Source organism: Anticarsia gemmatalis, chromosome 27 (genome assembly GCF_050436995.1).
Source record: "Anticarsia gemmatalis isolate Benzon Research Colony breed Stoneville strain chromosome 27, ilAntGemm2 primary, whole genome shotgun sequence".
Lineage (NCBI taxonomy): Eukaryota > Metazoa > Arthropoda > Insecta > Lepidoptera > Erebidae > Anticarsia > Anticarsia gemmatalis.
Window position 1 is genome coordinate 5,688,969 of NC_134771.1, and position 15,934 is coordinate 5,704,902.

The 15,934-nt window shown below is 37.0% G+C and overlaps 2 protein-coding genes across 3 annotated transcripts; both read right to left on the reverse strand.

Moving 5' to 3' along the window:
- Window positions 1-1,077: 1,077 nt before the first annotated feature.
- LOC142984681 (uncharacterized) lies at window positions 1,078-2,196 on the reverse strand. The gene is made up of 2 exons (XM_076132440.1): window positions 2,125-2,196; window positions 1,078-1,932 (listed from the first exon to the last, which is right to left on the reverse strand). The coding sequence occupies exons 1-2, from the start codon at window positions 2,134-2,136 to the stop codon at window positions 1,204-1,206; spliced, it is 741 nt and encodes a 246-aa protein (XP_075988555.1). The 5' UTR covers window positions 2,137-2,196; the 3' UTR covers window positions 1,078-1,203.
- A 1,979-nt stretch (window positions 2,197-4,175) lies between these two features.
- Window positions 4,176-12,788, reverse strand: LOC142984679 (uncharacterized). Of its 2 annotated transcripts, none has more exons than XM_076132438.1 (13): window positions 12,523-12,788; window positions 12,005-12,110; window positions 11,468-11,553; window positions 10,732-10,880; window positions 9,893-10,025; window positions 8,817-8,940; window positions 8,494-8,561; window positions 7,417-7,543; window positions 6,577-6,692; window positions 5,825-6,016; window positions 5,198-5,343; window positions 4,751-4,880; window positions 4,176-4,400 (listed from the first exon to the last, which is right to left on the reverse strand). In XM_076132438.1, the coding sequence occupies exons 1-13, from the start codon at window positions 12,596-12,598 to the stop codon at window positions 4,321-4,323; spliced, it is 1,533 nt and encodes a 510-aa protein (XP_075988553.1). In that variant the 5' UTR covers window positions 12,599-12,788; the 3' UTR covers window positions 4,176-4,320. The 2 variants fall into 2 exon arrangements, with proteins under 2 accessions (XP_075988553.1, XP_075988552.1); XM_076132437.1 differs by having other exon boundaries at window positions 8,817-8,943.
- Between the last annotated feature and the right edge of the window lie 3,146 nt (window positions 12,789-15,934).

Consider the following 15,934-nt stretch of genomic DNA (forward strand, 5'->3'; position numbering starts at 1 on the left):
GGTTAGAAGGCTGAGGTGGGAGCGAACGAAGCGAAGCTCCCACCTCAGCCTTCGTGGTTATTTTTTTTTAAACCACCCAGAAGGAGGAGCCCCGCGAAGCGGGGCTCCGGCGACATCTTCAAACTCTCATTATAATTATGTTACGGCATTTAATTATATCCCTAGCAATATCATTATATTACGGCTCAAACACATTACAATATGACTTTATCAACTTTTACCGTGTCATTATGTAAATCCTAAGATTTGCCAATTAAATGGTGGTAAAAGTTCGAAATAAAAGAACGTTCGGACTTTTACCATTGAGAGTTGGTAAATCTTAGGTTTTACCGGAAAATCTTAGGATTTACCACAGTTCGGGCTTTTACAGTAACATATAAATATAGAGCTTACCTATTACAACAAGCAGTAGTTACCTAATGTATTAAAAAACAAAACTTTATCGAATGAGGGCCTAAATAAAATAAATAAACATAGCAGTGACCGAAGTGCTACTTTGCTAAACAAGAGTTTTGGATTTATGTATGCAAATCCATAGTGCTATAAGGGTATGTGTGACATTTTATATTGATTTCAACTGTTCATTTAATTTTTCATTATTAAACTGTATTTTTAATATAACGTTTCACCAAGAATTTGTTATATATTTTGATTGTCCTGTAGTTTCATAGACGTGTATGCAGTATGCGCCTTTTGCTAAATATCGGAAGTAGATATACTACAAATGCAGTTACTAGATACTTGTTAATCTATGAGCAATATTTATAGATTTGTATGAAATTTTTATAAGAATTATAACTTAATGTCAGTTCCGGTTTGAATATTATAGCTAAATGATATTGGAACATATAAACAAATATGTCATGTTTTGCTTCATTTGAATACTGCAAGCTTCCTTATACATATAATAAATAAGTATTATGTATAAGCTATGTGTGATATTTGATGCATGGGTGACGGACGATTACATCGGTAATAGTCATAAATAACATCGTCGAATACCTAGTTGTTATAAAACTGGCATTTAAGGAAGTACCTAAGTGGTTACGGTTGTTACGGATAAAAGAAAAGATAATATTTGTTTCTATTTTTTTATTGACTCGTCCTCGTCTGCTTGATTTTCTGTATTTTTTTGAATAATTTAGATATTTACAAGCCGAAAAGTTTGTTGTTATATTTTTGCTATCTAATCATCATGGCAGTTTACCACGCGTGCTGGAGTCCGTGAGCGTAAGCGACGGGGGCGGCGTGGGCAACGGCCAGGGGAGCAGCGTGGGCAACCGCGAGGGGAGCGGCGTGGGCGACGGCCACGGCGCCGGGGTGGGTCTGGGTGAGGGACTGGCTCACGACGGTCTTGCTGGAGGCGATGGCGGGCGCGGCGTACGCGGCCACGGCGGGGGCGGCCACGCCGTAAGCGGCGACGGCGGGAGCGGAGTAAGCGGCGACGGCGGGAGCGGCGTAGGCGGCGACGGCGGGGGCGGCGACCACGGCGCCGTGGCCGACCACCTGCTTGGCGAGCACGGGGGACACGCCGGCGGCGGCTCCGTCGAGGGCGGCCTCCTGGGTCTTGACGGCGTCGATCGCTTGCCACGTGTTGGACTCGGCGGCGTTCACAGCCTGGCCGTGGAGCTCGGCAGCCTGGTCTTGCCACTCACGGGCGGCGTCGACGGCGGCGCGGGCGTGGTCGTTGGCCTCGACGTGGGCGTCGATGGCGGCTCCGGCGATGTCTCCGGGGTTGACGGTGGGCAGGGCGGCGGCGTGGGCGACGGCGACGGCCGGGGCGGCGTAGGCCGCGACGGCGGGCGCGGAGTACGCCAGCGGAGCCGCGTGGGCTACCGCCAGACCGGCGTGACCGATGAGGCCATGGCCGTACGAGGTGGCCAGCAGACCGGAGGGCGCGGCTGCGGCGCAGGCGAGGACGGCGGATACGATCTGCGGGGAAACAAAACATTATAACATCGCAAAGATGAAAATAGCACTTTAACAAATTTTCACCATTTCCCAATGAAATTGCATCCATCACTATCACACCACTAATCACTTCCCATTGATTGTAATTTCTTAATTGAAATTATTAGATCACTTATAATATTTATCAGTAGGTAATGCCGAATGAGAACTAACCAGAAATCTCATCGTGCACTTCTGTTGTAGACTGCGCGAAGGCTACTGAATGATCTCAGTCGGTGGCTGAACGTATTTATACCGCGGCTTCGACTAGTGCTTCGCGCGTTATTAAAAAAGTAAGTGTTGATCGTTCAAGGGCAGGAAGGGTGTAGGAAGCTTACATTTTTGACAGATAAGAAAAATGGCGTACTACTTTTTTTTTTGTTAATGACAGAACTTGTAATTTTTTTGTTTATTAGAATATCTGGTATTTTGTAATGTTATTTTGATCTTAATTTTAAAGTTCTAAGCATCTATTAAATGTCTGGTCTAATAAACATATTATAACTCACACATTAAGAACAAGTCTTATTTCATGACAACTTTTACATCGGAAGCAAAGTCTAAAGTGCAACCAGACGCGGAATTCTAATTAATGGATCACAGAAATATCGAATCTTGCACAAAGCGATAGAGGCAAGGCGATGATTTAAAAGATGATGTCCAACCCTTGTTAGCGTGTAACCTATGTTAAACCGAATTAAAGGTTAAAAGTTATGATCACATTTATTAGTACCGCGTGGGAATCGAACCCCTGCGCATAGTACTGTAGCCAGCGAGAAAGTTAACTATTGCACCACGTACATACATAGTCAGGTGTATGAGAAATAAATCCTGGCTTCGTCATTTTACAATGTTCTTAGGATCGACTAGGGGGTGAGTCTATTGCTATATACCGGGCACGTTACCAAACTCCGGACTACCACTGAGAAATAGTCTTATATTAATTAGAAAAGACTATATAATCAGCACTTTGTCCAACCAGGGAATCGAACCCATCGTCAGCAGTCGTATCCACCAACCAAATTATCATTAACCAGAAATGTATCTATCAGTAAAACCATAGATACATTTCGATAACGGAAGTCTTCCGAATTTGAAACAGGAAACAATACCAACATGATAAAAAAGTAATAAAAAAATAATAAGCGCATGAAGTATGACCATGGAGGTGTAATTGCAGCCTCGCCTTCATTTCGGCAAAGTGTGAGGCGGGCTAGAGCATGTGACATCATTTGACATTGAATTAAGTGTAGCGGAGAAAGTAAGTGCTACTTGGTTTTAAGTTCAACTTGATTTTTAGAGTCCCGTGAGTGGTAGTGTAAGTACCTCAGTGGTGTGTGAGTTTGTTTGTCAGGGTTTGATTCCCGGGTGGGTATGCTAATGTAGTTAACTTCAATAGTAAGAAGAATTTAATAACATGCCCCGTATTGCCCAGTGTATTATGGCAATATGCTCGCTTGGTAAGTACACGGGACAATCGTAGTAAATAGCGAAATATGGTAATATTTATACACATCTGCCTACACTTTCGGGTTTAACAAGCTTTAAGCTATAAAAGTGTCAAAAAAGTAATTAATTTAAGAAGAGATAATCGTGTGTTAAGCGAAATGTGGGTGTGTTTCATACAACTCTGCCTTCACTTACGGTTATAACAGGCGTGTTAATATAATATATGAAAATGACAAATAAAGTCAATAATTTACGAAAAATAATAGTCTCTCATCGACACGTTCGTTGTTTTTAAAGTGAAATATTGCCTCTACGGAACCGTTCAACTCCGCGTTCGCCTCCACTTGATAGATTTATTCTCTTTTTATTCACTTACTATATAAGTAAAGAATAACTATTGGCCATGTCTTTAATAAGGTGATCAATAAAGTCCATTAAACAAGAAATGGCTTTTAAATGTCGACTCAATAAGTTAATAGTTAATGAATACGACTATACTCGGGGTATAACAAACGTGCGAACTACGTCATGTCATTATATGGTAGTCTCTACACTATACAAATTGTCACATTCCTATGATTATTTTGATTATGACGTAGCGAGCAAGTGTGTAATGCCAAACATACATTCAATGTTATTTTAATCTGAAGTACCGTCTTATTATACCTTTGAGAAAAAAAATCTTTTTTAGCCTTACATTAATTATTCTCGTACATTGGCATTCGAGTAAAAAAAAGTGAACAAGTTGCATTTGGACTTAAAATATAACGTAAACATTCATCAAATATAAATATTTAATATTCAAATAATTGAAAAAATAATATTTTTTAACCTTAATACATCGTAAAACCATAAAATTAATTTATTTCACATATTCGTGTTAAAAGCATTTATCTAATAACTAATAATAATATCTTTAGTTCATATTATTAAGCTTGATTCATATCCGGCATCTGATGTTGACTCTATCAGTGGCTGTGGTGTCAGTTTTGTAGACTTTTCTGAAAAAGAAAAAGGCTTTCAAGCTTCTGACTACTGTTAACGACTGTCAAAGATCTTTGATAATGACAGCCGGGACCCACAATTTATCGTGCCTTTCGAAACACGGAGGAACTCGATATGTATAAGATGGGGTCCCATCCACAAAACAACCCCGGCAAGCGTAGCTTAACCTCAGACGTCGATCCGCGCGGCTGTTGTTACCTAAACTACGAGTATGTCCATTATTATCCAGTGTAGAAAAGTATCAATCGAATTTACGACATGAAAAAGCATTAGAGAATGGCACTTGCCGGCGTTGCTGTAGTAATCTATTTAATAATTAAAATAAATAAATTAACAGTTAACTTACCAATCATACAAACGGAATACTGTGCCGTATCACAAGGTAATCCATAAACGAGACCAGTTAAATGATCCTGTCTATCTAAGTTTAAACACGAGTTGTCCATGTCAAACTCTTCATCCAGCCATGGCGGCATCTAGCGGAAGATAGCGGAATTAATAAGCCTACTTACTATGGTAAACTTGAACGTAGCCATTTGATTTTAAACTAAAAGTCAAAATTGTTCCATAATGATATTTATGTCCAAAAATATTTAAAAAAGATTAGAAAACCTCTGCGTATAGACTGACTAAAATAATTATTAAGAATAGCGTCCAAAAGCATTTTACGATTCCAATTTTTGTAACAGTGACATCTAGCGAGCGGTAGTGGAAGTTTCAATGTAAAATGTATTTTGAAATAAAAATGCAATAGTTTAATCTGCTTTCGTTATATTAGATAATTACTACTTACATATAATCCAATAGTTGAATCTCCAAACGCCTTAGGATCGGGTATTCGTTTAGCGTTGTTAGGATTATACCAAGCATAGTTGACGGTGTCTGTGAGGATATCTTTTGTCATATTCAATCGGCCGGATATCCAAATGTGTTCAACAGCTGAAAATTAAAAATAATTCCCGAAGATTGGTAGAAAATCAAATTATTTTTAGGTAAAAAATTCTTAAAAATTAATTTAATTTACGACTGTAGTACGTATTCACTACACAATACTAGATGGCATTAGCTGTACTATAATAATGACAATAATTTTTCAGTTTTGTCTATACTAATATTATAAAGCTGAAGAGTTTGTTTGTTTGTTTGAACGCGCTAATCTCAGGAACTACTGGTCCGATTTGAAAAATTCTTTCACTGTTAGACAGTTCATTTACCGAGGAAGGCTATAGGCTACATATCATCACGCTACGACCATTAGGAGCGGAGTAGTAACGAAAAATGTTACAAAAACGGGGAAAATTATTACCCATTCTCTCTTACGTGACGCAAGCGAAGTTGCGCGGGTCAGCTAGTAATTGATATAGGTATCTAATATGATTTCTAATACTATAACCATTTATAGAGGTAATAGTTTACTTACGTTCTTCTTTATTTTCGCCCATAACCAACAGCAGTTGGACCAAAATATCATTATTTTCGAGATTTGCGAGAGATCCATTTAGTTTCAAACAGTTTTCGAAGGCATGCTGCCAGTAATATTTCTGTTTGATTAGCACATAGTAATATAAGTCATCACTAGGTGGCATTGTTGGTGCTTTTATTAACTGCACAGCTGAAAAATAACAGTTTAATTAACATTACTTTGGTTAATAGCTATTCAAAATATTACGGTAATGAGGAATCATTGTTTAGTTTCACTAACAATTTATAAATAGCTTATTCTAAAGATAAAGCGACAAAAACTATTTGGAAAATCTCATTGAACGAAAATCTATTAAACGAGAAAACCCAACTATACCTAACTACTAAAAAGCTCGATATTTGGGCACCTCAAGAGCTCACCACAAACCTAATGAATCATTTGTGATTCATGAAGCCAAAAAGATTTTATTACCTACAAGTTCATACATACCTACTGTAATGCGAAAAGACTTTTTCCCCGACCTAATATTTTATTTGATAGAATATATAAAATATATATAGAAATATTTTTCATTCCTTAACCAGCCCTGTGAAGATCGTTACATAGGGAGATTTTAGCCAATTAGAGGTTCATCCCATAACCCGCCCTATGAAGTTCGTTGCATAGGACCTTAGCCTATTAGAGGTTATGAAATTGAGGCCTAAATGACATTTAGGTGAACAAAGAGGAGGTAATACGCTATAGTTTACCTTCATAACATATAAACTGCATCTTCCTATCACAGCGTGCCTCCATGAACACGGGCGCGTGTGTCTCGTGTCTGTCCAGCTGTAGGCAACCGCTCTGCTTTATATTGTATCTGTCTCTGAAATACAAACATACAAACATACCCTCTTATTCATAAAAATATATGAAGTTATGAAAGGCTTATAAAGAGCTTTGTTTCTTTCACTCCTTAGCGAAATGAAAAAGAGAAAACATGTTATAGATTTTTAACTAAAATAAGTTTAGAGTGTATGAATAAGAGGGATAAAGTTTAACCTTGTCGCACTAGTATTGGAGGAAATGATCAATGTTAAGCTGAAATATCCTCAGTTTGTCCTTCGGTTGATTAGCTAACATTGGCCATACTAAGATGCTGTACAGTTTATGACCACTTAAAAGACCTGGGAAAGAACGATCCTTACAAATTTCCTTTGCTTCATTCACATTTATTCACATTATTTTTGCAGTACATTTTAAATGTCATACTATCTTTACTTAATAGTACCGATTGTAGAGAATTAGGCTTGCTTCAGATATATTCTCGGCACGTTAGGTTCGCCAATATTTATCGAACAACTAATGCCCGGTTTCTGAGTACATTTAGCGGTAGTTTATCTATTCAATAAAGTTTTTTATATGAGTTTAAACGCTATTGAATAAATAAACTACCGCTAAATGTACTTCAGAAACCGGGGGTTAACTAATACTCAAGTTCCTTGTTCGGCTTGTGCCGATCGGGTACATCTACATATATTCGGTTTGGAATATTCATGTCGATACACATATGATATGATACTGCAGATGAGCTAAGTGGTGCTACATACCTCAAAGGAGGCCATTGGTCAGGGTGTACGTCTCCAAAGATGGGAGGATGAAATATATTGATATCTGTATCAATCCACGTCCATTTGCCGAGAGAACCTTTAGCGCCGACCCATGCGTTTTCTATACCTGAAAATATTATAAAATATTAGCAGTTGTAGTAGTAGCAGTTTAATATATGTTTTTGTTTCTTAATAACTGAACGGTTGGCGCAGTGGTTAACGTGGTCTCCTCGCCGCAATAAACGTAGCGTCGCGTGTGGCGGATTCGAATCCCACCCTGGACAAATATTTGTGCGATGAGTACAAGTTATTGCATAGAGCCTGAATGAAAATTTATCTAAATGAGTATGTATTTAGAAGTATATAAATATGTATATCAGTTATTTGGTTTAAAAGTACAAGCTCTGCTTAGTTTGGAATCAAATGACCGTGTGTGAGTTGTCCAATGATATTTTGGCCGAGTCGTTCTCGAATATTACGACTTTATTTATATACTTGTATAAAAGAATATAAAAGCCATGAAATATCTTGTACAGGTAGCTACTAGTCTAACTAAAAGCTACAACAAAACATGAAAGGACTAGATATAATATTTTTTTATTCGTATTATATAAATAAATCAGTGAGTTCCAGATATTTAACAATCACCTTCAAACTAAGAAGAGAGCTGACAAAAACGTTCCATTCTGAAACTAAAAAACTCTATGGAAGTTTTTTTCAAATTGACGTAATATTATTATGTATGAGTAATGAGGCAACCGCGTGCTATCACTCATGCATCGAGCGAGGTGTTATAGCAATAAACGGATTTAACTGAACAACCAACAAGCGGTACTTGTGCTAATTAATTTATTTAAGCTGTTTATTGCCGAAGAGATTTAGTTTTAATTATTAAATGTGGACTTAAGGTCTAATACGTCATTCTGGAAAGCGAGCTTTGTCCAGCAATGGGATATTAATCGGTCAAAATTATCTATATCCAAATGTCAGTTGAGTAATGGTAGTCTGAGGTTATTAAGGATTGATTTTTCCATGTCCAGTTAGTTATTTTAAGTACCTAATAATGTATTTACTTACTCGGTCGGTTTTTCAACATAGCTGTTCCCAATTTTCTTAAGCAGTTCATTGCTCCAATGTTTGCTAAACTAGAAATAAAAAATTACATATTTATAAAAAATTCTATGATAAAGTAATTTATTACTTTTATGATAAAATCTAGGCATATTTTGCCCAAACATCTATTTAAACACTTATGGTCACTTGAACTGACACTACGTTTTACCCAACATTGAGCACTCGTGGGCAAAAAGTGGGCAACCGTGGGCAAACACTCACTGTCACAACAATAACATTTCAAGCTACGACCACTACTGGGCAACATTGGGCAGCAGTGGGCTTACCTCATTCCCTGCAGCACACAATAAGCCGCAGCCTGATGCCAGTCGAGCCGTCCATCATAGATGCGGTACATTCCGGAGCGACACCTGATGGTCCTCACTGCTGTCACCTTTGTCGAGGGTTGAGCTTCTAGGATGTACCAGCTTTTTAGTGTTAATTATCAGGAAACTTGGGGTTAAGAATCTTAATATAAACGTGGACAATAATGCATACAAACACACGGGTCAAACAGAATACAATTTTTTGAGAGTCGGTTAAAATAAAAAATCCTAAGTGTAACCGATACTTTTAAACGAAAAAATACATACAGGACATACAGGTACATAATATGTCTGTATACGTGTCAAACTGAGAAACTCTCTTTCTTTATTGTCTAAATAATAGTGGAATATTAAACATTCAACAAGAATTTATTTCTAAAAATGACTAGCTACCACTTTTACGGCCATTATTTCGTTTAAGAAATCAAACGATTGTCTTGAAATAGGCATAGTAGATTTTGAACATGTGTTCCCAAGGTGGGCGATATTCCCTAATAGGCTCTTGAACTTCCACGCCGAGGTCCTTAGACTTACTCTTGAGGTCCAAAGATGATGATCCTTTAGATTTGTGTAGATTTAAATGTCACACAAATTAGTCTATACGGCGGTTTGAAGTGAATAGAAATATTCACTTCAAAACTTGAAGTTTTTTTATATCTTCGTGTTATAGAAGGTTACAACAACTTAGTTAACAGCCGCGCGGATCGATGTTTGATCGATGGTTAAGCTGGTTAGGTGACCATCTTATACATGTCAAGTTCCTCCGTGTTTCGGAAGGCAAGTTAAATTGTGGGACCCGGCTGTAATTTTCAATGATCTTTGACAGTCGTTAACAGTAGTCAGAAGCTTGAAAGTCTGACAACCAGCCTTGGAAAGGTATCGTGTTATAACCCAGGTAAATTGGGTTGTGGAGGTCAGATAGTACAGTCGCTCCATGTAAAAAACTGATATTCGGTGAGACTGGAAGCCGACTCCAACATAGTTTGGAAGAAAGGATCTAGGCTAATGATGAGTTATAGAAGATCCTCAGGTCTTACCTCTCTCGCAAGCAAATGGTCTTTCCAGCTGGCACGGTAGGTCTAAGAACACAGGCTTGTCGTGACTCACTCGTTCTAACGCCACGCAGTCAGCGCCACCTTCTGGGACTGGCACGTGTGTACGATTCAACCACTGAAAAAACAAACTTCTTTAATAATCTTTAAAATTAGTAATCGGTTCTTCTTTTTACTTCGTCGCACAGCTGGGCAAAGCTCTCCTACCGAATTGAAGGTTTAGGCCTTGAATCCGCCTAAAAACTTGAACACCAAAAAGTTGTTCGAAACATTTCTTGAGCTAGCGAGCACAGGTGACTTTGTCGCCTTGCCTGTTTTGTCACTAATATCAAATCTATGGACTGTCATTCAATAGGGTAGATGCCTACCAGTCAAATCAGCTACTCTTTATGAAATGTCTAAAACACATCTAATATATAAAATTCTCGCGTCACAGTTTTCGTTGCCACACCGAAACGGCTTGACCGATTCTCATGACATTTTGTGAGCATATTGAGTAGGATTGAGAATCGGCCAACATCTATTTTTCATACCCCTAAGTGCCACTTTTTTTTATTATATGGCAAAACGACGTTTGTCGGGTCAGCTAGTTTTAGTATAGAAATACAACGTCACTATTGTCATATTTTCGTTGTTATCAAATGAGTGTCAAATGAAATGTTGATTTATTTTTATTTAAATGAATCTTTTACGAGTACGAGTTTAATAATTTTTCGTTAACCCTGGCAACTACCCAATTGTCCTTTATACATATCCATAGGCTTGATGAAAGCGACGACACAATCACAATGGAATAAGTCACAAGTGCAACAGGCTGTACTTACCACAGGGTAATGCCTGGTCATCGTGTACTCCTTCTCGCTGGGCAGGACATCGAGGGCAGTCCGGCGCAGCTCCCTGCCTGGACCCCACCGGTAGCCGGCCGCGTCGCCAGCCGACTCACGCCGGGCACCTACCCATACGGCCGTTAGACCTAAACCACATTAAATCATATTATTTCTTGCTTTTGCGTGTTTCGGAAGGCACGTAAAATTGTGGGTCCCAGCTGTCATTTTTGTAGATCTTTGACAGTAGTTAACAGTAGTCAGAAGCTTGAAAGCCTGACGACCAGTTTTACCGAAGGGTATCGTGTTATAACCCAGGTAACTGGGTTGTGGAGGTCAGATAGGCAGTCGCTGCATGTAAAGCACTAGTATTCAGCTGCATCTGGTGAGACTGGAAATCGACTTCAACATAGTTTGGAAGAAAGGCTAGGCTGATACATTCTCAACGGTACTGAATACGCCTGCTGATCGTGAGGTCTAAGGTTTGATTTTCAGATCGATTAAAGTGCTATTGCTCTTTTCCTTTTTTTCTTATGTCTCCTACTGAACTAAGGTAATTTATGTTACAATATTCTTAACAATAGACTGGAGTTACGGAACATGTGGAGCATGGCCACCCATCTATGTAATGTACGCGTACGTAGATTGTTTACCGAAAACCACCGCAACTAGCTATGAGCGCGTCAATACTTTATAGTTTTTAGAGATGTACTCAAGTACATTGAGTAGTACTCACCAAACTGTGACTCAGAGAGAGCCTGCGCGAGGAACTCGGCCCGATCCTTGGTGTCCACGACAGCTAGGGAGCCGTTGTGAAACCCACTGGAACATAAAACGTATCTAAATTAGTTTGTCAAATTAAAATGTCAGCTGTTTGTAAGTTTTGAAACAAGTTGTAGACTTCCGTAACTTGAGTTTAAAATTGCTAAAGTAAATAGGTTATGAAAATCACACTTAAATGATCTAACCTTACCGAACAAAAACAGACATGCATCTATCATCACAAACTTTTCTATTTATAATGTTTACTAGCTGTCCGGCTGTGGCTTTGCTTGCGAAGAATATCACGGGAATTCCTTGAAGTTCTCTCTTATTACTCCTCTACACTTCCTAAGGAATCTTCATACCAAATTTCAAGTTTCAACGCTCAGTAGTTTCGGCTGTGCGTTGTCCATCAGTCGGTCAGTAACGGATGAGTTTTCTTTAGAACCAATTAAACCATTAAGATAAATGTATATAAAGTATAGATTAATCGTCCAATACATTGACTTACCGACATAATATCATGGCATTCTCCCAGGTAACCAGCGAGTTTTGTATTAAATACTCCTTGTTACCTATCAGAAACGACTCCCATTTGTTGTCCACTATGTGTGGTACTGAAACAAATACACAAATTAACTTAAATTAGCTTCTTATTCTTAGAAACTTATAATCCAAGCGGTAGTAGGTTTGTAAAACTTATTATCAGTTCTCCTCAATAGGTATTATAGGTAATAGGCATTTTGTGACCATTTCTGGCCTGTTTTTGAGTTCGAATGAACTCCCTCCCAAAAAAAGAAACAATTTGGAATCAATATTATCGATTACATTTAAAAAACCGGCTAAAAATACCTATCTCAATTATAACATTACGTTACTAAAGTAAGCTCGTTGCTTATATAGGTTTAAATACATTTTTTAGTCTTAGACACTTTTGCAGTAAAAATACGAGCTTATCAGAATCTTAAGGAATAGGGCAATTTAAGCGATATATTAAGAAATCAAAATAATATTATAAAATTCACAAACCTCTATACTGTTCATGGTAACTGGCCGAACAGAAATTAAAGACAATTAAAAACAAAATCAACGTCCACACGTCCATATTCCCGCCAAACGCAACACTAATCGCTTTATAAGTTAAAAATAACAAAATGGCTTCTAGTTTATATTATTAACCTATAAACTATAAGTTATTGATATTCTAAGCTGCGATATTTTCAAAATATGGATTCTAGGCAGCACGTGCCTTAAATCGTGACTCAATTCCTGGCTATTTTGCAATCTTAGCCTTTGAATTCTATTATAAATGTAGGTAGGAATATCATATTCGTAACATGACAGTAACATTTTGGTATACGTATTTAAATATCTCGAACACGCTTTCCCGATAGCTTTTTACGCAAAGATATTTAAAAGTATTATATTATAAAAATAATTACGTAATTAAAGATACTTTTTTAAATTAACACATACAGTCAACCTGGGCCACAAGTTTCGATTATTTTTTCAAATGAAACTAACACAATTGATAAAGGTTTATTTTAGTTTTGCAAACTTTTATCAATTGTGTTGGTTTCATATGAAAAAATAATCGAAACTTGTTAAAATTCCCACTGACAATGTTACCCAAATGATTCAAAGTTATCCAAATTGACCTTACGAACTTTAATGTGTCTACAATTACTTTTGGCCATAATTTTATTGACTTACACTCACTACAGCATTTTGTTTTGACATAAAACTGTTTTTTCGGTTTGTGGCAACCCAGTATTATTTTACAAATACCGTCAAAATCAACTTATCAATGTTAATTCTTAACTTACTTTCGTAAAGTTGAAAAGATATAGACCAGGTGTATGACAATCATCCTCCTTTTTTAACTTGGTGAAAAGGTGATTAATAAACTAGCCATAAAATTGACAAAGTTGAAAACAAAAAGATATTTATATAACAACGAATCAACGATAATAACTTAACAACTCAATTATTATGTAAAATATTAGGAATAAAAGATGTGATTATTCTTGCAGTTTTTTCTCACGAGTAACCAGCTTTTCCAAAAAAATCTAAAAATAATAAAACTATTTCAAATACTTTGTACGAAGTTTACGAAATAAAGGATATTTTGAATTTGTATATCACAAAAGTTACATTTCAAAGCTGAGTGGCAAGAAGCCTGTTTAATGAACACAAGCAAAGCCACAGGTCCGAGCTAGTTAGTTTGAAATTGTGTTATTATCACGGTTAAACGATCAAGGGGATTTGGGGTAAGCAGGGCCGGCGGATATTGAAATAAATAGCGTCACGAATTATTTTCTTGCGGGACGGTGTTATGAAAAGGTCGCATTGAAATTTCAGCAACTGAATAAAATATTAGGTCGGGGAAAAAGTCTTTTCGCATTATAGTATGTATGAACTTGTAATAAAATCTTTTCTCTACACAAAAAAGTTATATATTTGGGACCACACGAACTCACTGAAAGAAACCTAATGAACCGTGTACTCATTTGTGATTCTTGAAGCCAAAGAGATTTTATTACAAGTTCATACATACTATAATGCGAAAAGACTGCAAAAGTATCTGAGACTAACGTTTATTTAAACTTACATAAGCAACCAGCTTTCTTTAACAACTAGCTGACCCGCGCAATTTTGCGACATCGAAGAGAGAATGGTTATTTTTGTAGCATTTTTCGTTGCTACTCCGCTCCTAATGACCGTAGCTTGATGATATATAGCCTATAGTCTTACTCGATAAATGACCTATCTAACACTGAAAGATTTTTTCAAATCGGACCAGTAGTTCCTGAGATTAGCGCGTTTAAACAAATTCAGCTTTATAATATTAGTATAGATTAGAAAAAGACCATACATAATACGTAACACTTTTTTCGTCTTAGGTATAGAACCTGGGACTTCATGGTTAGCAGTCGGACACACAGCTACAGAGGCATTTAAAACAAAAGATATTAATACGTTTGTTTGTTGCATAAACCCATCCATATTTCGTCTGACAGTTATTTACAATAATATTGAAAAATGAAAACACGGTTATTAATAGATTGTCTTATTTTAGTATCACGTTATATTGTTACTATTTTATTAAGAAACTATCGAAAAGTGATTAAAAATATATGATAGTGATGATTTTTTGTAAACTATAAAGCTACTTTCTAATCGTAACTTCGTCCGCGCGAAGTCCGATTTTTTAAACTGGTTTTCGTCCTACTGATGGGCAAAGGAACCCAAATGAGGGAGGGGTTAGGTCTTTAGTCCACCACCCTGGCCAAATGAAAAGTATCCAATGTTTAAGGGTTATAGACAATATGTGTGCTAATTCTAATTGAATGAAACGGTCGATAAACAATCTGTGAGTGAAGCAACCATTGGCGCGGTCATTCCATAGATGGGTGACCGCATAGTGGTATTTGAACTGGACATCTCCGTGCTTCGGAAGGCACGTTAAAAGTCGGTCCCGGTTGTTGTCTACTAAGATATCAGTCGTTAAGCCACGTCAAAGGCCTCTCGGGCGGCTTGAATAACTTTGACACTAGGTTGACCACTAACCACACCACAAACAAACAACAATGAAAATAAAAAATCTAAAACGTTTACTATAGTACAAAAGTTACAGTGAGATATACTACTAGATTTTATAGATGAGTATAAATCCGCGGATGCCGTTAAAATACTATCCTTTCCAGGAAGTGTTATACAAGCATATCATTATTGTTAGAAACTTTGGCATTAATAATAGTAGAAGAAAGGAGGAAATTCTTACATTTTACTGGTCGAGGGTATTTTCTCATGAAAGTGAGCGATATAAGGTCTTAAGTCCTCTAGCCAAATGCGGCGAATTTGCATTTCCTTAAGAACTGTGTAAAATGACTCGCAAGTTTTCATCACGATGTTTTCCTTCACCGTTGAAACAAGTGATCATTATTTCTAATACACACATCCCTTGGAAAAGTCATTGGTGTGTTAGGATCGAATCATCGACAACTTGCGTGGGAGGTTAATGCTTATTCCATTCGATTATTACTAGTATTAGTTTGTATTTTAGGTATATTTTAATCGCGTTAATAAATGGTTCAATTCATAATTTATTTATTAGTTTACAGTTTAAGTTAGGACTAAAGCACTTAAATTGAGATAATATAATACTTGTCTATTTATAATCTATTTTGCCTAAAATCTCAAAATTTACTACGCTCTTGGTACTCAATTATTAATAACAATTTGATTATTGAATATTGGTTTATGTTATTACCGTTAATTGTATTTTAAATAATACGCGAATTTACAATATAAACACTCTGAAATACATACATATATTATTTCAATAAATCGATGAAGTATGATTTGGTAATCTTTTGTGTGATCCACAAATAATTGTTTCGGGTCTGGTTGTGCCTTGTGTCCGTTGTTCGTATGTTTG

Coding starts and splice junctions, on each gene's coding strand:
- LOC142984679 (XM_076132437.1), bottom strand. CDS start 12,598: ATGGACGTGTGGACGTTGATTTTGTTTTTAATTGTCTTTAATTTCTGT. Junction 10,026..10,731: donor TGACCAGGCATTACCCTGTG/GTAAGTACAGCC, acceptor TTGTTTTTTCAG/TGGTTGAATCGTACACACGT. Junction 8,562..8,816: donor TGTGTGCTGCAGGGAATGAG/GTAAGCCCACTG, acceptor TTTTATTTCTAG/TTTAGCAAACATTGGAGCAA.